General features: G+C 42.7%; 1 protein-coding gene across 4 annotated transcripts in view; it reads right to left on the bottom strand.

Annotated features, from left to right (window-relative positions):
• Positions 1-144: 144 nt before the first annotated feature.
• The window catches only part of LOC125746009 (tyrosine-protein kinase JAK2-like), a 37,516-nt gene continuing 10,791 nt past the window's right edge, over positions 145-26,869 (bottom strand). For 3 of the 4 annotated variants that reach the window (XM_049019501.1, XM_049019503.1, XM_049019504.1), the window contains exons 2-24: positions 22,496-22,716; positions 18,936-19,059; positions 18,542-18,659; positions 16,149-16,294; positions 15,280-15,577; positions 14,551-14,670; positions 14,102-14,259; positions 13,373-13,484; positions 12,223-12,409; positions 10,701-10,825; positions 9,564-9,698; positions 9,201-9,288; positions 8,360-8,487; positions 8,012-8,150; positions 7,460-7,611; positions 7,157-7,307; positions 6,747-6,880; positions 6,071-6,260; positions 4,348-4,472; positions 3,199-3,371; positions 2,949-3,066; positions 2,597-2,710; positions 145-2,462 (exon numbers count right to left, since the gene is read on the bottom strand). In XM_049019501.1, the coding sequence (XP_048875458.1) occupies positions 2,355-2,462; positions 2,597-2,710; positions 2,949-3,066; positions 3,199-3,371; positions 4,348-4,472; positions 6,071-6,260; positions 6,747-6,880; positions 7,157-7,307; positions 7,460-7,611; positions 8,012-8,150; positions 8,360-8,487; positions 9,201-9,288; positions 9,564-9,698; positions 10,701-10,825; positions 12,223-12,409; positions 13,373-13,484; positions 14,102-14,259; positions 14,551-14,670; positions 15,280-15,577; positions 16,149-16,294; positions 18,542-18,659; positions 18,936-19,059; positions 22,496-22,688 (3,336 nt within the window). In that variant the 5' untranslated portion in view covers positions 22,689-22,716 and the 3' untranslated portion in view covers positions 145-2,354. Of the gene's footprint in view, positions 2,463-2,596; positions 2,711-2,948; positions 3,067-3,198; positions 3,372-4,347; positions 4,473-6,070; positions 6,261-6,746; positions 6,881-7,156; positions 7,308-7,459; positions 7,612-8,011; positions 8,151-8,359; positions 8,488-9,200; positions 9,289-9,563; positions 9,699-10,700; positions 10,826-12,222; positions 12,410-13,372; positions 13,485-14,101; positions 14,260-14,550; positions 14,671-15,279; positions 15,578-16,148; positions 16,295-18,541; positions 18,660-18,935; positions 19,060-22,495; positions 22,717-25,102; positions 25,218-26,869 lie in introns of all 4 variants that reach the window. The other variant, XM_049019502.1, reaches the window with a different exon arrangement.

The raw sequence follows: 26,869 nt of genomic DNA, 5'->3' as shown, positions 1-26,869 counted from the left end.
GAATGTACGGCTTTCTGTTGCCTCCCACTGTACAAAAAGACCACTGCCAAAAACGAAAACTGGCTCCGTTGTTGAGATTCATGACATAAAGGCTTAGTTCTTAATTTACAAGGCTTGCAAGAAGTGATCTTTACCAGCTTTGGCTCAGTACTTAGGAAAAGGTATTTTATACAGATTAAAGATATATTTACTGAAACAGTTCTTCCACCATAACACTTGTAAAATCACTATACCACTGATAACCTGATGAAATTAAGATTTTGACAAACAAAAGAGAAACACAGATATAGAGGTAAACATGGCTTAGCGTAAAGGTCATGTTCCGTCCAGTAGGATGCTAGGCTACCTGGATGTGATACGTACACCACATACATCACCAGTCTAAAGCTTCTACACACCACAGCTTTCACTTTTCCATTTATTTCATAAACTGCAGGCTTTTCATTCTTAAGCATTGGAAAGTTGAGTGAACACCTATAAATGAAAATATAAGTAAAATAAAACGTGTCCTTCATAACATGGAAAGACTCAAGTCAAACTCTAGACTGTCCTTTAACTTTAAATGCACTAGTTATCTGTTTCATCCCATGAAGACAGAGCAGAATTTAATGTCCCTTATAGAAACAATTTGTACTGCACTGGAATCAGGTACATTACTCTATATTATCCAGCTACACCTAAGTTTCTGCAACTAGACAATATTACAAAATTAATAGAAATCAGCCATCCTTGGCTAATATCAGAATGTATATAGCTGTAACTATGTTTTCCCTCTTAACTAAGTTAACCACCATCATCACCCTCACCACCATCACCCTCACCACCATCATCACCCTCACCATCATCATCATCACCCTCACCATCACCCTCACCATCATCACCCTCACCATCATCACCCTCACCACCATCATCACCCTCACCACCATCATCATCATCATCACCCTCACCACCATCATCACCCTCACCACCATCATCATCATCATCACCCTCACCACCATCACCACCCTCACCACCATCATCATCATCATCACCCTCACCATCACCCTCACCACCATCATCACCCTCACCACCACCATCATCATCACCCTCACCATCATCACCATCCACAGCAACATCTTTAACATCTACCTTGTTGAAACTACAGAAACGCCCATTGATATGCAGGGTAGTCGTCACGTGCAGATTATACAGATGAACAAAATTGTACCCTTTAAAAATGACCATTTTTTAATCTGAAATTTTCCATATTACAATTAAGATATTACAAAATTAGAGATGAATATTTTTACAAGCAAAACATTTTTTTCCATTTACACAAACTGCCTAAATATCAGATGAAACCAGTGTCTTATTTTGTTTACAAAAAATAAAGCTTCCTCTTTATATATTATCTGTAGAAAAAAGTATAGATATATATATTTTTCCCTGTAAATCTTAAGAGATGGGTGATGTAAAGGTCAGCACTGCTGCCATAAATGTGCTGAAAATTATGAGAGTTATAATTCCCCTGAAGTTTCCATACATCTCCTTATATATGTCACAGCACATTTCCTGCAGAAGTTCTCCTTTCGCTTCTTGTATCTTGCTTCAGCTGCGGGAAACGGCACAGCAGAGGGGCAGGCATATATACTCAGCCACACCCATTAGCATTTCAATGCAGGCAACAGGAAGTCCATCCCTCTTCGCTGAACTCCTGCACAGTTTCTAACTCGCATCTAATCTGTAGCAGTGCTCAAAAACAAGACCTATATGGCACGATTGCCATTCCATGCTCATAAAAAACAATTCTGATGCTCTAACTAGTCAGACCACAATCTTTTTTTGTTTGGATATCAGACATGCAGCCAAATTAGCCATTTAACAAAGCTTTGGCTGCATAAAAGATTAATAAAAAGAGCAGAAAATAAATCATTTTACAGAAAAACATATCATCATTGTCATCACATAATCCATTCCCTGCCTCCAGGTGTCGTGTGTGAAATTCCTCCCTCTCCTAAGACAGAGGTTAGCTCAGCAGGTTACCATAGTTATCTCAGTAGGTTTGGTGAGTTTTTCCTTTGCAGCCCACGTTAATAAAACTAACTCCACGAAGTTCTTAATTTTCTTCAATCTTCGCTTCCTTCCTGTGAAATAAATGTCTAGCGAGATCCAGACATCACACAGCTTCTCAAGGACGTGTGACTTTCTCTAACACACTTCGACCCAGTGTTATAAAACGCAGGCAGTCTGGTGACCTCCTAAGGTCGGCCTCGACGACGTTCCGAAGCTCAGGAGACGCCACATCAGGGGGCGCTATACACAAGCAGGCAACAGCCATCTGCTCTGTGACCCTTCAGAGCTCTCGAGAGACAAGCTCAGCTCTCTTTGCTGTCCCGAATGACATCTACACTCTGAGCAAGCTTCTTGAAGGTCGGTCTTAGGCAGGGGTCACTGTTCCAGCACTCCGTCATGATCCGGTGGATCTAGAGGCAGGCACACAAGATTGAGAAGGATAATTCAGCGCCTTTGTCCATTTTAGGTCTGTTTTTATAGCATGTTTACATCCTTGGATGGGCGACGGCAGCTAACAGAACTGCGCTGGTTATGAATGGCTTACCTCTGTGGGGCACCCATCCGGCAAGGGCAGCCTGCTGCCTTGTTTGAGGAGCTCAATCAGGTGGTACACAATCATTTGGCCTTGCTTATCGCTGCCCATCATTCTCATGAACACCTGGAGCAAAGCCAACACAGGATGGACTTACACTCGCAACCCAGAAGATGAATGGCAGAGTGAAATTATGCCACACAGAACGATCTATCCCACTAATGGTCAGGAGCGAACTACAAACACTATTGGAAAAAAACATACATTAAGAAACACCAGTTTCATTAAGGCAATCACATGTTTGTTCTGGTTGTCTTATGGAAATTAGATGGGAAGAAATGCTTCACAGAAGCTCAAAACCTACAGCTGGTGGGCTGTTGTTCTTGTTGCTGTGGGTGAAGAGCTCGTACAGGACAACTCCGAAACTCCAGATATCAGAGGGCACTGAGAATTTGCTCTCTGTAAGAGATTCGGGGGCATACCTGTAGTAAGACAAACACGAGGTCAGGACCTTAACACACCAGCTGGAGACATTAAAGGAACCATCACACATCGGTGCCGAAAATTCTAATGTATATAACGTAACAGAATAGACAGCAGTAAGGCCTCCTCACCAGAAGATGGGGCTCTCGCCAGGCTCCTTCACTGTATAATACTCCTTGTCTTGGGGCAGCACTTTGGTCAGACCGAAATCCCCAATTTTCACCCTCAGTTCACTCTCCACAAGGATGTTGCGTGTGGCCAGGTCCCTGTGGATGTACCGCTTACTGGCCAGGTAGTCCATGCCCTGTATGCAAAGGGGAAATCATAACGCTTTATCTATTTAGTAGACACTTTTATTCAAAGTAACATATGTTCTGGAGGGAAAGCAGGGTTAGGGCTGATTTACAGCTGATGCTGACAATTCATACACATCAACGCATTTTCTGCATTCATTTCAAGCATCGTAGGTGCACCTACGCCAGGAGTTAACGTGACGCGCACACGAGATGCAGTACCATCCAAAAATTGAGGTGGCAGTATGGTCACCTTTTGTCACGGGACTATGTGTTTATACACGGTAGCTAAAATTAGATTTTTTTAAGAAGAAATGGCCTGAAGAACTATATATTTTCAAAGGCAAGAGAGAAAATATTGCGAGCACTATTGTAAAACCTTTCGTTTCGCTACAACATTTTTATTGTGTTACAGGAAACAACACTTAGCAAGGTGTAAAATTTTAATGACCTTTTCTAGTATATGTTTAACATTAAAATTTACTGGTACTACTTTTGCATGAATGAGTGTACATCATTTCATGTCACAACCTCATACAAAACAAGTGAGACTAGAAAGGATTGAGCCGACCAAGATGCTATTCTTGCACTGCCCCCTGGTGGACATGACCTTACGTATGCGCCACCTCACATGAAGCATATCGCGGCCCTTAGACAGTCCCTAGAGCAACTAGGGCCGGCTCTGGGGCCCAACTAGGGCAAAGGGCCTCGCTCTGGGGCCCAAAGGTGAGGCCAGCTCTCAGATTTGAACCAGCGACCTTCCAATCACAGGCTGAGTGTCAAAGTCCAGGGAAACCAGAGTAGAGGTGAATGTAGATCACACAACAATACTGGCTCTTCCTACCACTCTCAGTATCCATACAAAACACGAACGTAAAAAATATATCACTATAATCAGACAAAATTGTATACGGCAATCGGTTTTTCTAGATTTTTCTAGAGCATAAAACAAGATTTACTGAAACATAAATGGTGACAGTATCATGCCTTGCATATTTGGGAGGCGTAGTGGAGAAGCTTCGTGTGGTCCATGCGGTCTTTATTCTTGCTGAGGTAATCTCGCAGGCTCCCAAACGGCAGGTACTCCATGACTAATCTCAGGTTCCTCCGCCCTGAAACAACAACAAAAAAAGAACGATGATTTGAGGATTCAGGTACAGGCCTGAGGAAAAGGTTTATTTTCCTTTCATTGGAAGGGGGGGGGAACCAACTCATTGTCACAAGTTCAACGGGTCAATGAAACCTTAAAAAATGTTTTCCCAGCTGAAGCTCTGCCTTCAGCAAAAGCACCGGGAAGAACAGGGAGGAAATATGAAGACTAAAAAAACAGGAAGACCTTTCCTGTGGCACACAAGGGAGAAATGTCTGGCAGGATTCATTTTGAGGTTTAACCCTGAAATGACAAACTCTGGGCTCATTTCTTGTTCCAGTGGAGCCGGGTTGTGTCAGCTTTCACATTAAATATGCTTAACGGACATGTAACGACGCATTAGGTGTAACAAATCTATGTCTACGTTATAATTATGTACTGCAACATTAACATTAATCGTCATCATCGTTACATTGTCCAAAAAGAGCATTGGTGTTTTACTCCATCGATAATCCATTTCATGCTACTTGTGTGCCTCTGTGACAGAATAGCAGGCAAAAGATCAAATACAGAATGACAAAGACATTAATGAGTGAGTCAGATCATTCGTTGACTTTCGAATGAGGTTACAGACTCTATTAGTTACAAAAGGTTTCGAGAAACACCCATTAATCAATGAATGATCTTAAGAACAAGATAACAAAATGCTTAGCGTCACAAAGTTTTCGGAGAACGTTCCCCTGAAAATTTACCTATATTTTTTAAATGAAAATTTGTTACATTTTGTCGAGTTATTACATAATGCAGGGTTATTACAAAATACGATGTTTCAAAGCATTGTAAAAATAAGCCCTATACTAAAGAATGAATCCGTAGAGCAATGGAATGAGAATAAATCATTGTAAGTCTTCACTTTATTGTCTGGAATTAAGATGGACAGTAGGGTTTAATGTCCCTTGTAGAAAGAACACCTCAAATTTTCACTGGTGTAATAGAGAAGGTTACTTTGATGAATCAAAGATATACGATTTTCCTGCTAATAAATGTACTGAAATGGTGAACAGACTTTAAATATATTTGTTAGCAAAGAATGTTACGTGTATTTTTAGTAAATGTTAAGTAACTGACATGGAAACGTAGAAAATCTCAGCGTGTGCAAATACTTTTGACCGGTACTGAAAAATTTATCAAGGGAAGATGAAAATCGTGCTTTTAATAGATTTTTTATAACACAGACACTGCGATAATGCAACAAAGAATGTGATTAGTGAGAACGCTAAAGACAGACTGGGCGGCAGTCCTGCTGGGAAGCGTGGCCATGGGGACAATGGGAGATGAGTCACGTACTGGGTGCAACTGGGCTGGTGGATTTCACCATGTATTTTCTGGGGAGTGGTTTGAAATTTTGAATAGTTTATTTCAGGAATTTTCCAAAAAAAATTTTTTGGACTGGGTTAATTCACAGAAAACTGAAACTAAAATTACCGAAATCATGGATATGGGGCTCCCACTGTATTTTAAAATGATCCAGCATTATGAGCAATGTAAACAGGTTGTAAGGCTTGAGTCTAACACGTATTCTCCCCTGCTAAGAATTATGGGAAAGTGTTTTCCTAGTACCTGCACTGTAGCACACTCCCTTGTACTTGACAATGTTTTCATGCTGGAGTGATTTGAGGATCTCGATCTCCCTCTCAAAGTCACGCAGGTGCTCAGCTGTGCTGTGCTGCAGTTTCTTCACTGCTACCACCTCGCCGGTGTTGTCCTGCAGAGGGTCGTACCTGCACATCTCCACACTTCCAAAGTTACCCTGGGAATCAGAAGCAGGAAATTTGAGGATTCATGAATGGTGTCACCAAAATCCTTATGCTACCACCTAAACCTGCTTTCAAATGTGCAGAAATCCATCAGGCCAGGCGACATTCTTCTTAGAGAAGAAAAGAAAAAAAAACTCTACAAGAATATGGATGCCGTAAAATCCTGTTAATACTAAAACAATCAGTTAATTCTGCTTTAGAATACACAAGTTCCAAATTCCAAGCTTCTCCTCAGATATGATGAGAGGGAATGATAGCAAGCGCCCATGAACACATGAACACATGCATACATGAACACATGAACCCATGAACACATGAACCCATGAACACATGAACCCATGAACCCATGAACACATGAACCCATGAACACATGAACCCATGAACACATGAACACATGAACCCATGAACACATGAACACATGAACACATGAACACATGAACACATGCATACATAACAGACACGTGCTCGGAATTACCCACCTTGCCAAGCTGCTGTAGGAAAATCAGGTGCCTCTCTTCAAACTCAGCTGGCTCATGGTTCTCAAAAGCACCAGAGAACCCAAACCCTCGGCTTCGGTTCGGCAGCATATCGCTCTCAGCCAGTAGCTCATAGTCTAGGTATGATGGGGAAATTTGGGGGGGGGGGCACAACATGAAAAAGTTAAATAGAGGAACTCTTGGTGAGGGAGGGGCAGGGGGAGCAGAAATGATTAGTGCAAGTAATTCCTTTTCTGTGTGTATGTTCAGTCCCGGCTGTTGTGTCTCCATGACCACAACTAAGAAGAGCCCCCCCCCCCCCCTCCCCACCTCCCACCTCATGTGTGACATTCTAAATGTTCCGCATCCCCAACACAATCAGAGGGTGGGCTGCAGAGGTGAGTCCTGCTCACCGGGAGTGAAGAGGCTGTTCAGGTCACGGATGATGGCTTGGAAAGACGGCCGGAAGAGCGGCTCGTAGTCCATACAGTTGTTGATCAGGTTTGCCAGCTCTGTCCACTTCGGTGCAGGTAACTGGTGTCGATCCTCATAGAAGAGATTTTTCTGCAGCAGGGAATAGATCATTTGCTACCCAATGTGGACCTAGAATGTCCAAAATATTCTTGAAAATGCCCTTGAAAATGTCAGATATTCAGGAGGACAGAGAACTAATTCTGGACACAAAGACGTCGGGGACATTTGTGGACCCTCCTCACCTTGGAAGAATCGAGGGTGCTGAGAGGTTTGTCTCCCCCGCTGCAGATCTCCCATAGGGTCGTACCAAAGGCCCACTTGTCTGTCGCCAGGCTCAAGTTCCTAGGGTCTTCTACGCACTCAGGTGGTACCCATGGAATTCGCTCCATCAGAACTGGGGCACATTTAATGTGATGTTTAAGTACTTTCTGTATAGCACAGAAACTCAAGGTGAGACGGCTACTTTGACGTCTGTGTCTTTACTGTTTCACTGTCCATCTGACAAACTGCTGTGATAAGCTTCAGGACCCCCTGTGACCCTTGACCAGAATAAGTAGTGCATAAAAATACCATGTTGACTAATAAACACAATCCTTTAGTACCGTTCAACTGTTACAAGGTAGGAAATCCACAGATACCACAGTAATAGAGTGAGAGTAATGTGGGTTTCTCCCCGCTTCCTGATACAGTTTGATAACCTCGTACGATTATTAACCTCCTACGTGACCAACAGAAGGTAAAAGAACATTCATTCTGTGGCACTGAGTGAAGAGCAGGAGTAAAAAGACACTCACTCTCCTTGGGCAGCACCAAGATGCTGATACCAGGGTCGCTCAGCTTGATGAAGGGCTGGCTCCCCGACTTTCGGTCCTCTTCCCTGATCAGCAGGATGTTTTTGGCACAGACGTTGCCATGGATCAGGTTCTTGCCCTCCTGTGAGAAAGACAGACCAGGAGGTAAGTTTTGCTTAACTCATGTAAAGTTTTTCTTAAAGAATGAATCCAACACACCAATTTAAACATTGAGATAAACATCTGTGTGACGCCCACAATGCGTGGTCACATTTGTGTTTGCATGTTGTTGATGTTTGACTATCCTCGGCATTATATTATCACCCTATCAGCAGACATGGGGTCTCCTACCAGGAAATGCATGGCCCATGCTAGCTGCTTGGCCACCTCCAGCTTCCATGTGATGTTCACAGAATTCTTATTCTTCTTCAGGTAGGTATCCAGCGATCCAAACCGAACATACTCCTGGACCATGATGTCTGCAAACACACAGGATCATCAGGACCTTCACCAAACGAATTAACTCTGTATTTTCACTAAAAGCTTCACAAGATCAAAATTACGGGCAGCAACGGTGCCCCAGAAAGACCTGATGCTGTCAGCCACGGCTGCCATAATGAGTACCACAATGAGTACCATAATGAGTACCACAATGAGTACCATAATGAGTACCACAATGAGTACCACAATGAGTACCACAATGAGTACCCATGAGCATGGGAGAATTTTATTACGATCACACTGCCAAGCTGAAGTAGTTCAAATCCGATTCTTTTGACTGAACGTGACTCAGATCTGTTTTTTCAGGGCTGTGCGGACACACAAATCCGATCTTTTCAAATCAGATTTGAGTCACTTTCACACGTGGTCCAATATCAGATACATATCTGGTTTGTGTCCAGGCGATATAAATGAGAATGTTCAGATCGGAATTCATGTGTTTTTTTTTTTTTTGCCTATAAACATATGCTGAGAGATTTCTGTTGTTGGTGCTACAGATGGCCCTTGCAAAAATGTACCACTGTGTGCATGCAAACCGTTTCATAGGACAGATGTGTTCACATTACAGTTAGATACCGGTCACTTGTAATTATGCACGTGACAGGCAAATCTGATCTGAGCAAAAACTGGAACTGGATGACGAAGAGTGTAATGTGAAGAGTTTGCTTGGTGACACACGGTAGACACTTACTCTCCTCCCCACACACACAAACACCGTAGTTCAGCAGTAAGTGTTTATGTGAGAGCTGACTCATTATGCTGGCCGCCTCAAAGAAAGACTGCAGGACAGAAGACAGACCGTGAATACAGCCGTTTATCTACAAAAGCAAGTCAGATTCCCATGACTGACCAGCAGCGCACCTTTTCGGCTACAGCTACAATGCTATCAAACGTTGTTATATAGCTGAAAGTTTTTTCCAAAGTGACTTCATTCGTACCCTCTACACAGCTGAATATTTTATGGAATCAAATCAAGTTAAGTACCTTGCCAAACTGCCACTTTGCCTGGATTGGAGTTCGAACCAAAAACCTTTATAGTTGCTTTCCGACTGACCTCAGAGTAATTCCGGTGCGCTTTATCCAGAATCTTCACGACGACATCTGTCTCGTACATTTTTTCGTAGTCTCCGAGCTCCTTGCGGATACCTTTGAAGATCTTCGTGAATGTTCCCTGCCCCAAGCTTTCGTGCTGCGAAAACACAAACGCACAAAGGCAATTTAGGTGCTACCAAATACTATTCATACACAAACACAGACCTTCTATCCATTGCGTACAATATGAAAACACACATTCACACATGAATTCCACTTATCAGTTTATTAATAAAATGATGCACTTATCAAAAATCTGGCATTAAATCAAATGCACAATAATAATAATATTTATCATTATTATGATCATAGTTTGACAACTTCAAGCATTATAATATTATTATTATTACTACTTGTATTGGTATATTAATATTGCTTGAAGTTGTTCTGCTGGATAATGGATAATAATCACATATGTTAGCCTGGAATCTGAGAAAGCCGTTGAGGAACATTAATATTTTCCTGGAATGTTCTGCCACACCGGCATGGTGGTGCAGTGGTTAGCACGGTTGCCTCACACCTCTGGGACCCGGGTTCGAGTCTCCGCCTGGGTCACATGTGTGTGGAGTTTGCATGTTCTCCCCATGTCGTCGTGGGGTTTCCTCCGGGTACTCCGGTTTCCCCCCACAGTCCAAAAACATGCTGAGGCTAATTGGAGTCGCTAAATTGCCCATAGGTGTGCATGTGTGAGTGAATGGTGTGTGAGTGTGCCCTGCGATGGGCTGGCCCCCCATCCTGGGTTGTTCCCTGCCTCGTGCCCATTGCTACCGGGATAGGCTCCGGACCCCCCGCGACCCAATAGGATTAGCGGTTTGGAAAATGGATGGATGTTCTGCCACACTAACTAAATACTTGGGAAATGGTTGGAATATGCTAGCATGTGTTCAGCATTGCTGACAGGTGGGACCGCTTGAATATAGTCTTTACTGGAACACAAGACCAACATCCAAGATCAAGTCAACGTGTAGATGCTAGATTTTTAAAAAAATCTGGCATAAAAGGTATAGACAACTTGAGCTAATAAAAAGAATGGAAAAAGCGAAGGGATCTGTGCGGAAGAGAGTCGATGCCAGCGGATCAACACATCAGAGGCCCTTACGATCTCTATGTCCTCCTTCTTGATCTTGTGGAACACCATCTGGCTGATGTTGCGCCTCTGAATGGAAGATGAGAGTGGTACCTCCGTAACTGGCTCATTCCTGCACACCAGCAAGTTAGACTTTTCTGTAGAAGCAACAAAAACGACACTGTGAAGAACGACACCGCGAAAAATGACACTGTGAGATGAGCCATATACTGACAAAAAGCTTAGTCAAAATTTCTACAATTTTGACTAATGCCGACAACATAAAAAAAACTGTTACTTCACTCAGACTAAAAAACACATTTGTATTCATTCAAAACATAACTGCATGCTGTGAGAATGACAAGAATGTATTCCCTGGGCGGCCCGGTCACACCCACCCCCCATTTAACCTCTACTCTGCCCATACCCCCCACCTCTAAAATCTCTAGTCTCCCTACACTAGTTTTGGACAGTATCTAATTTCTAATACTGTCATACCATTCATATGTTATACCATGGTATAAGGTGATTTGACAGAATTTTCAAGTGCAACACGACTCTAATATCTTGGTAGGGAGTCCTTCACTATAGAATTCAATGGGGGGGGGGGGGGGACGTTCACCCAGAACACATTTCTTCGAATCAAAACACTGCGGTGCACCCCCTACTGTAAACCACCCAGACCATCCCTACACACTCTCCCCAACTCCCCAAAAAACCCAAGCTTGGGTGACTTAATGTATTAATGTAATCAGGTTCACCAAGTCTGTCCCAGTGGCTGTTCCTTCATGCGTCACCATGGAGCAGGACAAGGGCTCAGCGACGCAATTAAAATCCTCCATTTATCCCACGATAAATTTCATGGAGGCCACCATCCTCTGCTAACACCTATTGGTGATATTTCAACTTTGAGATGAAATCAGGTATAGATTTTTCATCCATATATCACCTTTGTGGAGTGGTAATACAATATATCAAAGGGTCAACACTCACTTTGCTGCAATTAAGTCACATTGCTTCAGTACTGCTCAGGTCAAGATTATCCCCCGTTAAACGCGTCAGCTAAGGTTGGAAAAGATCCAGCTAATAATTCTAAGAACTCATGCTGACAGCACATGTTTGAGGTTGCCCTTCTCTTTGCTATCACTATGAGGTGCTCCTTCACTTTTGGTGCAAATCATTTCAAAATAAGAAGAGTTCCAGATCTTCCCCATATAATGTGTTTGCAGAGTTTGAAAAAGATCTGCGAAATATTGCTAGAATGTATCTTCTACAATCGTTCTTTCCTTCCTTTATTGCCACTCAGCATGGCTGCTTTAATTTTGCCGTTATATGCCTCAAAATGAAATCAGGTGCAGATCTTCCTCCATGTGATAAGACCCCTCAAATACTCCTAGATTTTCCACAAGGTCAAACGTCTCATGCAATCGCTCTTGCCTTTGCTGTCACTGAGAATTGTTACTTTAATTTTGGGACAACAGGTCTTAAAATTTGACCAGGTCTAGACAATTACCTATGCAATGTTTCAAAAAAGTTTGAAAAAGATGTGCCAAACCTTTGGCCTTGGGAGGACAGCACTTGGTGAACTGGAAGATATGTCCATCAGAGCGCACGGTCTCCTTCTGGTAGCAGTGCAGCAGCTCCAGCAAGCTTCTGAAGGTCTTCTTGGCCCCACTCAGGCTGTACTCCCCCACTGACGCCTTGGTGATCTGGCAGTGCTTGTACTCCACAGCTCCATCCAACTGAGTGCCAGAGACAAGGAGGGAGGGCATGACACACCCACAGAGAGCCAGGCAACGTCCTCAGCTCAGAAAGAAGTGCAAAGTTTCTGCAAGGAAGCTCAAGATCTGAGAGAGACTAATGCTGTCAGGTGCAGCGAGAACACGATTACGTGTGAATGAAGACCTTATCTGATGTGTGCAAGACAATTAATTTAGCCAGTTAACGTTTAGAAGTGTTACAAAACCTGCTTTATGGCATTCTTTATTAGTATGTTCACAATTTAAGGGCATTGAGCATTCCCAATTACCAGCTGGGCATTTAGTAAGATTTGGAGAAGACAGAAACTCACAAGAAAAAACATTTGTATCAATGACCTTCATTGTTTAAACCATTGTTTGCAATAAAATATTGTAAAGGAAAAGGCAAAAGTACAGTCTGTCGGAATTTTTTAAATTTAGATTAAAAAAAGTAATCGCATCTCAGTGGCTATTCATGCAGAAATGCAAAAAATTCATAAACTTTCTTACAACTGGGTATTTTTTAACCCGTTACAAAATCCACTGCCAAAATGTATGTTCACTTGTACTTCAACAGAAATCTGCAGCATATCACTTCAGTTTTGTGCATGTAATATAGTGTATAATGTCTCATAGATGCTCTTCAGACTGTTCCTCTGGGGGGTCCAGAATGTACCTGCAGTACTTTAGATCAGCGTTTCCCAATCTGGACTTTGGGGACCCAAAGCCAGTTCATGTTTCTGCTCCCTCCCAGCTCCCTGCCAGACAGTTCATGTTTCTGCTCCCTCCCAGCTCCCTGCCAGACAGTTCATGTTTTTGCTCCCTCCCAGCTCTCTGACAGACATTTTTGCTCAGTAGGGAGCTGGGAGGGAGCAAGAACGTGAACTGTCTGCAGTTCGCTAGGGACTGGATTGTGAAACGCTGCTTTATGTAACAAAATGTACCGCACTGCCGTGCTAAACTCACCCCCACTGCAAAAGACAGGAAGTATTTGTCATAGTCTTTGGGGCTGCAGCGCAGGATGTAAAGGCCCCTCTGGTTCCCAGACCTCCGTAACTTGTTGATGGCAAACTCCATCCTGTGGCCGGAAAGAGGCATTGCAGTCTACATTAGAAAACCACAATATGTCAATAAATGAAGCTCGAATCGAGGGAACAAAACAGATGTGTCACACAATCAAAATAAAAACATAAATGTCTAGAGATAAGCTGAGGTAAAGTTCACAGCAGATTCAACCAGGAGTAGCTTCAAATCAGACAGATCTTATTGCAAAACATCTATGAAACCACAGGTCCTCTCTTTTCGGAAGAGCAGCATGCAAACCACATAGTCACAAACGCAAACACATTTTTCCTGGAATTTATAGCTACTACGCCTTTTACAAAATACTTGAATGTAGGTCTGTGAGGTGATAAGACTGCCGTCCAGAGGTAAAACACCACAAATGCATATTTTATTAAAACACATACGACCGAAATTGGGTTTTTTAAACTCTGAATTATCTCGTGACAAAACATCTTAGTTCAGCTATGTTCAGTTTTGGAGGAAAGACTACTATCATTCCTGCTAAGACATCAGGGTGAATAGTCAAAAAATCTTTTTCTCAGATTCAGTGTCAGTATAGTTATCGTCTTTTCTAATGATGGCTAAAAACTTTACACTTTAGTCTATAACTGGAGACGAAGAAGTACTTACAACATTGGGCCATGACAGTGACTGTGAATGGCCTCCAACAAGCTAGGGGGAGCCACCTCTTTACAGAGGTAGTGGTGGGCGTCTGTGGTGAGTCGATAATACCCATCAATCAAGGACACAAAAGACAGAGCCTCTGCTAGCGAATGGAACTCCAGCTCCTGCAGGATATTTCAAATGTATATTTTCATTAAACAGATTCTCTCGTATTTTTCACACAAAACACAAGCTTCTATCATTCTATCGTATTCAATATTACTCTGTGCCGAGAGGAAAACTCACAAAAACATGAATAAATATAAAAATATCCAACGTTAAAATTGGATACAATGCAAGTCATTTGAGGAAGCTAGCTTTAGTTGTGCAATGATGGTAAATGAGAACATAGTCTATTTTTAAAAGCAAGCAAACAAAAGGCTGAAGGCCAGCTAAGGGTGGGGTGGGGGACATACCAACGTCTTGCCATCCTGTTTGTTGATGGTGACAATCCGACTCTCACTGGAACCATCTTTATTTGCCTGCTTGATGCTGATGTCGATGACTTCAGGGAAATTGCAATACGTCTGCAGCTCCTGACACAAAACATGGGGAACTATACTTTCGTAAAAGAAACACTGGCATTTAGACCATTTGCATACATCCAAGGTAGGCAGATAGTACTCAAGCATCAAGTTAACGTTATGCTTTATGACTAAGCAAACCAACATAGGTCTCTATCTGGTTATAACCTGCCTTATACTACTTGGACACTTCTTTGGAAGAGAACTTCCTTCATGTGAAGCAAATTGCTCTTTAATCGTCACACCCACTGGTCTGGAAAAATCATATGATGAATGACGTCTTAATTTTAATTAGGAGAGAGAGACACCGATAATGACTCATATAACCATTTGCTTATCTGCGATGTTTACTCTGCAGGTCAGAACTTGGACAGCCACAGAACTTGGACCAAGCACCACGACTGCTAGTTTTTCAAGCCAATTTTCTGATTCTACTGCAAAGCTCTTGACAGTGCCGGTGAACAACACAGCTCTGACTGACAGCATGGCTGGGACTGAGAAGAGATGTCTCTGCTTGGACAGAGGCTTTTAAGTAGCTTCAGACCTAGTCTTCCGAAAATTCTAACAAGTCTGTTAAGGTGCCCATTGCAGAGAGACGTGGATGGAGAAGAAAAGATGCACCTGGTCAGAGGCAGAGTTTTTGAGTTTCTCACAGGACCACTGGATGCCGTTGTTGCCAGTGACAACGATGGTGACGGGCCCTACGGTGGGCTCCTCGACCCCGAAGTGCTCCGAGTAGAGGGTAGACTGCAGCGTCTCCAGGTTCATCAGATACTTCAGCTTCAGGTCACGCGCAGTCGCTTTGCACTGGCTGAACTGCTGGATGAACTTCCGGAAACGGTACCGGATTCGCTTGCGGGTCACAATGTTGTAGTCTTGGATACAGGTCCGCATATCCTTGGGCAGGAAAGACTTGTAGCTTTGAGGAGGGGGGGGGGGACAAGGGTTTACAAATGTTCTCAAAGTTGCTAATAAAACTAAAACGGTGGGGGGAAAAAACATGGCACAATTAATCTTTCTTTTGTAGTTCCCATCAGTTATACTGCACTCATCCCACTTATTTGTCATTGGATGTTTCACGTTTAGGTGACTATTGAAGGAGCAAGTAATGAATAACACAGGTGAAATACTGATCTCACGTTTGTTCATCATTAATGAATCATGACATGTTTTTAACTCAAGTAGCTCAACTATATTTGTTCATGGTTTGTCATTATTCAAGTACCCGTCAAGGCAAGTGTTACAGCAGTTTGTAAATGACAACTGTAACAGTTCCAGTAAGTTTGGTTTGGTTTAAAACACTGGAAATAGTCATTAGAACAAACAGCCCATAGTTAACTGGAAAAAGAACAGACAAACAAACCATAGTCAACTGGGAAACGAACAAACAGACAAACAAGCCACCGTCAACTGGAAGGAAAACAAACAAAACAAGCCAACCAAGTGGGGATGAAACATCCCTGACGAACGTCTTCTCGCAGCTCCCTCACCTCATTCCATGGTAGACTTCCAGAGGAGACACCTCTCTCTCCTTGGCTATCCTCATCATGTCTAACACCGCCATACCTAAGCACTCCTCCTGGGTCTCGTGACTGATGGCAAGCTCAAACAAGCCGCTCACAAAGTCAGTCCGCCACTACGATGAGAAAAGATTCAGAACAGTATTACATCATAAGGAAAGCGGATTCCTTTTAATTCACTGGAAAACCAGACTCAAGAACATTCACTTAATGCAAATGTAAGGCTTTAGATCATTTTAGTTTCAGTGGTGTTCCCTTTGAGTCTCGTATTTTTTTCCTTATCACTGACACTTGGCAAGAAAATCCATATAATTACCTTTTCCACTGTATTAACGAGGAAAACATGTTAAATGCCAGAGTTAATGTGAAGGGAAAAAAAACATCTGATAAAACCACAAGATCACCCACTTATCTTTTAAAGCCACCAGTACAATAAAACACACAAAACCAGTCAGCCCATTCAGAGATGTACAGAGATTATGGGTCATTCTGTGAAGAAATATCAATGGCTACAGAGATATTTGTCAAAAATAATATGATCCCCTTTCAAAGAATTAACTAAACTTAATAAGAAAAGGAATCCATCCTTTGCAATATCATACTTCTCTATTACTTAGTAATTCGTCATGGAGGCCAAATATTACTCAAGAAGAGAAAGGCGTCACAGAAGAGACTCACTGCCTTCCACAGACTTTAATAAGATTCTCTTAACTTGCCCCAAACTGACTTAATTTAAGCCATAGTGTAGATAAATTAAATTATGCAATCCTTTCTTCTGCTGGTATTGCAAGCTGTACGCGTTAGCAAATTATTCATTACATATAACTAAAACAAGTCTTGTGAATGAAGTGGCTTGGTATTTTGGGACTTACCAATATGGGCAATATCATATGAAAAATATAACATAAAAAATATGCTTTAATCCTCTTGAGCTTGTTAGTGCTTTAATCTAAACGTTCATCTTACTGAATGGTGTTAGTGAGTCATTCTCCAAATCCAAAAAAAAAAGGAAAATCCTGAAGTGCTCATCTCCGTTATTTTGGCCTGTGGCGGCAATAAGACCTTCTACCGTGCGAGTACTTTTCCGGTTTTTATAGCTTAGAGACCTTCTCCCCAACGGCAACAACGTTACTGGTTTCCACATAGCTGATAAGGTTATGATTACAGAAGATTCCAACATTCATATAAAAAATGCAAATCATAATCTTGGCTCCACAATGCAGTTCAATTTGTTGGCTTTGTTCAAAATGCAATAGGTCCTACTCATTAGGCTCCGATGCAACTAGTATGTACCGAAGCGTACGGCAATGAAGGATTTGCTGCTTCATCGTGGTGCCACTTAAATGCCTGAGCTGTCGACTGACATAACGGGGGAACCACGTTAAATTTAATGAAGCGTCTGGTGACGCACAGGATATACCTGAAAGTAGAGGGATGCACCATCGTATTTTGCCAGATAAAACAAATCTGTTAATATTTCTGCAAAAAACTGCTATACTTAGAAGTGGGTGCTTATTATTACTATAATTTTAATTACTGTTATGCGTTTTGTATTTATATATTTAAGGTGTCACGTTAAAATATTGTTCAATGTGAAGTTTAAATTTGCCTTATAAATAAAAAGGTTTCTATAAATGCTCTGTCATATAATAAGCAAACTTATTATAATGGTTTAATACCGTTAACATTTATACATGTATCAGCTGTAAAGTGTATTGCCTGATATCCAGCATGCATGTTAAAAACAACGTGAAGTGCGTATGGACTTGATGAATAGTAATAAACTGAAAAATATGTAACAGAAAATCTGCACGACTCTGTCAAGGTGAACACAGTGTTGCTGTTAACGTCCATGACAGAAAACACGACAGTGAAAAAATTATGCAAATGATGGCATAGAGAGTCTCGTCACGCATCATTGCTGGTACTTTCTTAAACTCTTTCCGACAGTTTAAGTCAGTGACCCCATGTTTACACCAAACTGAAAGCAAATTATGCAAATGCGTGCTGGAGACCATTTATCTAACTGAGAACATGGACCAGAGGCCCCATTTGATTTTTTGAGCAACAGAGGCTTGACCTTCACAAGTAATTGAAATCTATATCAAGCCCACAGCATAAACAAACTCAGAGAGGGCAGTATTAAGTACGTCATATAATTCAAACAATTCAGTCATTCTGCCGTCTGTCTAGCTGTATTTTAAACCATTGAAATGGAATTCAGATTTTCTAAACTCACTACTTTTCTGCAAGCAAGGCACACAAATCACAGGCAAGCACCAGGTTCTGCAACAGATCATGGGCAGAATTTATGTTTCCTTGACTGCAGGAGAAGCCGTTTGAAATCCGGCCAGATCTCTCACCTGGGCGAACAGGTAGGCCATGACACAGTCGTCCAACACTGGCGTCTCCAAGCCCTTGCTGGCTCCATATCGACACGCACTGGAGGGGTCATTAGTATACCAACCAGGGAAGTAGTACCTGTGTGGAAGAGGGATGAAGGATTATAGACGTTGACCCGTTGACGGCGTTGTGTTTTGACTTCATACGGACCATAATGAGCCAAAAAATACCTGAAGCAACGCTTCAAATTTTTAGGAAAACAGTGACATACGACTGTATCGATTTCTGTTTTATTCTGAAGTCCTCAGAATAAAAACAACTAAAAACGTTGCTTCAATTCCCTGCCATAAACTCCCCCCAAAGTGTAACATTATTCATGTAATATTTTTCCAGTTTTCCTCAGATTATCCTCACCGGATTCTGAACACCAGATCCTCACAAGCTGCATCATCGACGTGGAAGACGTGATTCGGCGCAAACCACATTTGGTCAGTCTCTCTCATCAGCGCGAACATGTTGCAGTACATGGGCGCCACATCTAGGGGTAAAGAGACTCAGATCCGTGATCGCTCCCAGAATCCCGTTCGGCTTTGCCCCGCTTGGGTGAGAATGAGACCATCGAGCAGGGAAAGTGTGAACACTGGTTACTGTAATGCGGTACCTGCAGGGGCGTAGATTTAGGGTGGACGGAGGGGATGTGTCCCCACCAATATCCTCCGACCATTGAAATGTCCCCACCAATAATTTAATCCACTTAAAAAAAAAACAATCGTGCTGTCAACATTAACCTAGACACGCAGAAAGGGATAAATCACGTTCTCTCCTTGAGTCCTCCCGCCCCCAAAACACATATGAACATTTTGATTGGCTGTGCATTTCCCTGCTATCATGTGAGAGGCTGTGGCTGCGTTCAGATACAATCAGCGCCAAATGCAGTGGATTTTTTTCCCCGTGCAAGAAGGTGTGTTGGGTATGGTGACACATGTGAGGATGGCGGCAGCAAAAAAAAAGAAGCTGGACATAAGGAGCTTTTTTTCAAAGAAAAGTGTAAGTCACGTCAAGTTCGCTAGTGAATCCATCAAAGTCCATCAAAGTAACGACAACAGTTAACGTTAATGCTAGTGGGGGTTTTTTTTTTACCGCTTTGACGCACATTCATTATAGCAGGGCAGGCTATAGTCTGTGAATACGGACTTAAAACTAACATCAGATTAAACAGCTAAATGTAAAAGTATAAATATGATCCCTGTCAGTTCTTCTAATCTAATGACGACTATTTGTCAGAAATCAGTCTTGTGAAAGAAATTGATATGCTACATAATAATATTGCCATGGCTAGAATTTTATTGACAGTTCACCAATAGACAATCCACTTTGCACAAATAGTTTTTAAAATGCATTCACTGACTTGGCAAACATTAATGATTTGATTCGAGATTTGCACACTAAGACTCAGAAAAAGTGAAATAAAATGATTGCTGTTTAAATGGCATGTGTTTATCCTGTTTTGTCAGGTGACAGAACCTAAACAACTGTGCTGTGTATCAGACAGTGATGGAGAGAAGGGGTCGCAGGTGATGTTGAACGATGACTTGATATTATTATACCTAGTTGTCCTGAGATTTAACATTGTTACCAATAATAGGCTGAGGCATTCTCTGTCAATGCTCATAAGGAATCCCTCAATGTTTTTTTATTAGGGGACAGAAGCAGATCAGCCATGTTGTAGTTCAGGTGAAGAGGCAAGGTCACAGGAGGTGAATCTGAATGTTCTGTTAACGAGAGGCGAAGGCATGTTTTTGGCTCCTTCATATAGGAGCAATAGGCATTGAGGGGGTGGAGTCATAGGTCCCCACCAATGTCCAGAGCAAATCTACGCCCTTGGGTACCTGTACTGAGCTGAAAGAGTCGTGGACTGGAAGTCCAGGCGTAAGTCACACTTAAAAGGATTGCAAAGGGTTTACAAATGGAATTATGGTTCCCAGTGCTGATATTTACAAAAGACATACACTGATACATTTGGTTGTTAAGAGGCAACAGAAAGAGAGGAGAATGTTTGTGATGCTCCTTTAGCATTAGCTATAAAAACGTTAGGACACGCAATATGAAGATATGTGTTCATTAAAACAGGTTGGTGCATTTTTAACAGTAAATATTAATCAACACAGCAATGAACAATAGTAAGATTGAAACTCCCATTTTCTCAGATGAACAACCCAGGATGGGGGGCCAGCCCATCGCAGGACACACTCACACACCATTCACTCACACATGCACTCCTACGGGCAATTTAGCAAGTCCAATTAGCCTCAGCATGTTTTTGGACTGTGGGGGGAAACCGGAGTACCCGGAGGAAACCCCACGATGACATGTGGAGAACATGCAAACTCCGCACACGTGTGACCCAGGCGGAGATTCGAACCCAGGTCCCAGAGGTGTGAGGCAACAATGCTAACCACTGCACCACCATGCCACCCCCATAAAGTGGACATTTTTATCAAAATCTTTCTCACTCTGGATCAGGGGTATGAAATGAAAATGGATTTTTGTAATGACCATTGTATTTCGCAAATGGTTGCTAATCAGGGTTGGTGGTAAAGCGGTCAGATGGGTTGGACAGATCATCTTTGTGTCTATCAAATATTACGACATCAGAAAAGTTAAAGAACTGGCACTCTTGTTGCCAGAATTACTATTATGTAATCAGCGACTGCTGTCGAGATCATCTGATTAGCACAGTATCTTGGGTCCCTGGATACACAGTGCATTACATCAGCCTGTACGGGTCGTTTTGTACAGACAGGCAAGTCATGGGGACAAGCCCGTGCAGCTTAAATAGAGACGAAGCTGCAACACTTCAGCACAATGTTTTTTTTTCCCATAATGCCTTTCCTGGGGGGTGGGGCTACAGAAATACACGGGAACAGAACAAAAAAGGCAGTTATCGGGCAGCAGGGTGCAGAAGTGCACAGCAGCACATGACAGTGAGAAGCAAGAGAAAAAGAGGATCCAAAACAGGATGTGGTGGCAAAACTGCACAGGAAGCGGAGAGCGACCTGAGAGCAGCCTGACAGCAGCCTGAGAGCAGCCCCACGACATCAGGGCATGAACCACGCAAACAGCGAAAAAAATTAAGGTTTCGGGCCGACATAACGTATCAAGTGCGTGCCGAAACTGATGGAGTGGGCAGCTGAAGATGGAGCAAAAAAATAGAAAATTAAATGACAATGGGGTGGGGGGGAAATGCCCAAATTCACTCCTTAGAAAAGGTCAGGGTGAAGCCGTGCCGATGTCTTTATTTTAGCTAACCACTGCACCACCACTGCACCTGTACAGTCAGGACTAAATCGGGCTACTTTCACCTCCGAAACTGTCCTTGTTTTATACTGAGCACAGCATCTATATCTAAAGCATGTTTTCTTCCCAGCTCTGTGACGACATGCAACCTCGAGAGAATATACCCCACCCATGGGTGACAAACATAAAAAGTAAAAAAAAAAAAAAAAAAAAAACATATATTAAACGCACTGATAATAGATCAGCTGAAACACAAAGAAGTACTGTGTTCACTCATGTTCTGTTACTGCGGTTATTTGTGGTTATTTCTCGCTGGACACACCTGAGTTGGCAGTGTACTTAGGGGCTTCATAGCTTGGCCTTAAGTAGTCGGTTTTTGTTCGTTAACCCAAAGTACAAAATCAAAAACTAGAGAGGGTCAGATTCCGTCACCAATAGACTCACAGTAACACAGGTTGACAGAGCTAACCATGAATTTCACAGGAACCCAGAATAACTTGCAGGAGGTGTGCTCTACCAGTGGTATCTAAATCCATTGATTTGGCAAGATTTTGCGTTTATGGATCTAAATGTGTCACAATTTTTTTTTACTTGATACAGTCTGCCACAAACAGAGCACGACGGCGATATTTCACTCGCCAAATCGCCATGCCATCCCTCCCGTAGCGGCTACCTACCACACTCCTTGGCTGCGTCGATGCAGAGATCCTCAGCCACATATTTCCCGGGGGGGTATGAAAGGGGGGTGCGTTCTGCCTCAGCCTGGCTGCTGTAGTAGAGGTACACCTTCAACGCCACCCCACCCTGCTTCGGGTCGCAGGGACTGCTGGAGACGCCACCATTCTGATGGAACAGGAAGCCCGTCGACATCTCCACGTCAATCAGCGGTTACATCCACCTGCGGAGGGAGTCCAGGGCGGAGGTCAGAGTTCTAGCTTTAAGGTTCAGGCGCAGAAACGGGCCAATCAGCAAATGGCTGGTAGCATTTCATTCCCGCACATCTTTGCACCAACTTCCAAAGTAAGAACCTCTAGAATAGAAAGATTTTATGCTTCAGGTATACAAATTATAAGTGACTGATATCCTATGCAGGTGCACTCCAGCCTAGGGCCCTGCACTCAGTGAAAAAAGCCAAGAGGTATGGAAGAAGGAAACAAAAGTAACAGCTAAAATGTTCAGGATGAGTAATTATGGTCAGGAGTTTTGTAAATATAGAAATGCATGTGAACATCTAACTGTTTCATGTACATAAATAGACACACACACACACACAGGTTTGTAATTATATCTTTGTGGGGACTCTCCATTCATGATGACCTTAACCCTAACCCTAACCCTAACCCTAACCCAGCCCTAAGCCCATGCATCTGGTGCTTCTAGTCAAACTATTAGCACCATTAAAACCTGTGAAGGAACTCTTATCTGTATCCTGCGGACTGGAGTTCTCCCTTCTCGTAGATGGACACCCTGCAAACATCTCTCACTTACAGCTTTTCTGAACTGCTAAAACACTGAACCCAATTCTGGGAATAAAACCGTCAAATGCAAGAACTCTAAACACATTCTCATTCATCAAAATACACTTGCTGCGGTGGCGAGCGTTCCGGCAAAAATGGAAAACACAGACCGCAGAAGTAGCACACAATATCCTCATTAAAACACAGTGACTGAAAGTTAGCACAAGTTTCTAAGCGTGTCAGAACGCCAATGAGAGACTATAACAAAGAAAAAGTGCCGGAGGGGAGGGGAGGGGGATTTCAGTACCAGGGTGTGAATGTGTCACAGCAGAAGATTCCTCCCCCATCGCCTAGCAAGGGAGAACATTGTCTGTGATGTAGATGACACTCTAAACCCTGACTGAGACACGATGATGAGGCAGAATTCCTATTCTTCTGTACATTTGTCCTTCACAGTACCTTATTGGGAGACGTGGAATTTATGTATACAGACTAACAATGACTTGCAGATACAACCAAAAAAAAAAAATTTACGTAAAAAAAATTTTGGCCGGCCACAGACTTATCAGGGCTGTGCTACCTAAGGCACAGTGTGGTGTTACGATATCGGCGCAGCAAAGTACAGGATTGTATGGTGGGCTGACCATCCCAGCTTCTCACACATCTCAGTCTCAGCCTCACACCTAAAAGGCTCGATTGTCTCGTTCTGATATAAGTTCATTTCGACGTACCACCTGTCTGTCGGAGGACGTGGGAAACACTCTGCAGTTGCAAACAAACATTTTTGCTAAACAAACATTTTTTTTCCCCCTCAACATGCAAAACCTTCCATATCCACCGTAAACATATTTCTCTACGAGGGGGGATCAGTTTTGGCTTGGAGTATTTTCTATTTTCTGCTGTAGCGTGTATTGAATTCTCAGTGGTGTTTATGTATTGACTAGCTTTGTGTGTGATATAGCGCAGTGACTGGTTTTGGGCAAAGACTGAATAGTTTTGAGTGGAGCCAAAGGTTTTGTGTATGTAGTTTGAAAATTGGGTTTTGTGTTTATTGTTTTGAAAAAAAAACATGGAAGGTTTCAAGGAAAGTGCTTCAGCAATTCGGCTAAGTGCAATTACCCTCATTTGCGTGAATTTGTGTTGGTTTAGAAAAAGCAGTAATTTTTCCCATGTCATGTAATGCGAACAGTGTCTCCAGTTACAAATGTTCACTTTCCACCCAAAATTTAGGGAACAATATCTTTCCCTTAATATGGTGTTAGAAAAATTACCACTCAATCCAGACCAATATGAATTCACTCAAAAGAAACATTAATAACGATGCAGATCCATGCGTTCTGAAGAGCATCATTCAAGCCAACTAGCAAACTAGTTGCAAAGTAAAGTCAATCGTCCATCCATCCATTTTGGGCAAAGGGTATCACTATCACCTCATCAGGCCTGAAGCCTGATCCTCTCAGTATTCACACTTACACAAAATCAATGAAACATTAAGGGAAATTCAGAGATGCTAATTAGCTTAAATACTTATCACTCGACTGGGAGTGGAAAATTGAAGTACACTGAAGATGCCCACATCATAGGGTAAAAAGCAAACTCCCCACACACAGAGTGGATTCAAACCCCCACCCTGCCTTGCTGCCCCCGCCATACTGCCCGGGGGCTGACTAGTGGGGCACAGTAAAACATGCCCTTTCTGTGCAAAATCATTCAAGATACTCATCATACACCAGTATGATAAGCATTTTGGTGTTGATGTTGTTTACAATAGCATGCATTATAAATCTGGCCAATATAATAGGATAAAGAAGGCTGCTATTCACTTACCATTAGAAGAGCAAAATTTGCATAGGGATTAAGCGTGAGAAGCCAAAGGCAGGCAGGCGGTAAGAGGAGAGTGTGGGACGCGTCTATGTGGGAGGTTAGGAAGCTTTGAAGAGGTCTGAAAAATAAGTGCCAAACATGGGAAAGGCTATGCGAACCTTCACTCACCACGCGATTGCAACAAAATGCCAAGCATGTAAGATACATCAATTACATCATAACGCATACAGGAAGTCGCTGATGACAAATGCAGAAAAATACTGATCATTCAAAAAGCACAGAGACGCTCATTTATTTAGCAGATCAGTGTGGGTCAGCCAGTCGTTTAGCGTGGATCAGCCAGTCGTTTAGCGAGGGTCAGCCAGTCGTTTAGCATGGATCAGCCAGTCGTTTGCCGTGGATCGGCCAGTCGTTTAACGTGGGTCAGCCAGTCGTTTAGCGTGGATCAGCCAGTCATTTAGCATGGGTCAGCCAGTCGTTTAGCGAGGGTCAGCCAGTCCTTTAGCGTGGGTCAGCCAGTCGTTTAGCGAGGGTCAGCCAGTCGTTTAGCGTGGATCAACCAGTCGTTTAGCGTGGGTCAGCCAGTCGTTTAGCGTGGGTCAGCCAGTCGTTTAGCGTGGGTCAGCCAGTTGTTTAGCGAGGGTCAGCCAGTCCTTTAGCGTGGGTCAGCCAGTCGTTTAGCGAGGGTCAGCCAGTCGTTTAGCGTGGATCAACCAGTCGTTTAGCGTGGGTCAGCCAGTCGTTTAGCGTGGGTCAGCCAGTCGTTTAGCGAGGGTCAGCCAGTCCTTTAGCGTGGGTCAGCCAGTCGTTTAGCGTGGGTCAGCCAGTCGTTTAGCGAGGGTCAGCCAGTCGTTTAGCGTGGGTCAGTCAGTCGTTTAGCGTGGGTCAGCCAGTCGTTTAGCGTGGATCAGCCAGTTGCTGGAGTAACTGGGAATAAGGGCCTAGCTCTAGGGCCCAATGGCAAAATCGCACTGTTGACTACAGGATTAGACCCAGTGACAAACTGCTCACAGGCATGGCGAGCTGCACACTGCACTGTAGATTAACAAGCCATGGGAATTTAAGATATTTAACAAAAGGCCAAAGATATGTCTAAAATTTTCTAAATGAAAAGGAATATAGAAATTTATTTATTTAACAGATGTTTTTGTCGACAACATACAAGTCAGGCAGACAGAGCATTACAATCACACAGCTGTCGGCCAGACGGAGGTGCACCCGGCCGAGCTTCCAGTGAATACCCAGGTCCAAGTGTAAATGGTACTGGGTCAAGAGCTGTACAACATCTTCCAAACAAACCGAATAGGAGTATTATTCGAATGCTCAAAGTGCAATGTATTAATCCAGGGAACATGAGGCGCAACGAAAGATGAAGAAAATTCCCAGCAACTATTTGCAGCTATATGCTAATTTTACATATATAAAATGACATGAATATGAAACTCACGTCCACCCTAACCTCATGACTCACTTCAAAAGCTGTGACGTTATTGCCAAATCACAGAATAATGCATAGCCCTGCCCACATGCTTAAAAAACATTTTAAGATTGACGTTTCAGCTGTCATTTTTAAAAATTACGCAAACAAAACACAGAATTAAGTTAAATTTTTTAAAGCGACACAAATTCCCAGAATTTTCAGAGAAATGCAGACAAACTACCTGCCAGTATGTTGAAAGTGCGTTAATCCATTGTCCATTGATTTTTCTGCAAGTTGTGTTAATATTGCAATTACCTGTAAAAGTTTTGCTGCCCTGTGGTGTTTAAGAG

The sequence above is a fragment of the Brienomyrus brachyistius genome, chromosome 7 (assembly GCF_023856365.1).
Source record: "Brienomyrus brachyistius isolate T26 chromosome 7, BBRACH_0.4, whole genome shotgun sequence".
Taxonomy (NCBI): domain Eukaryota; kingdom Metazoa; phylum Chordata; class Actinopteri; order Osteoglossiformes; family Mormyridae; genus Brienomyrus; species Brienomyrus brachyistius.
This window is presented reverse-complemented; position numbering and strand designations above follow the sequence as displayed.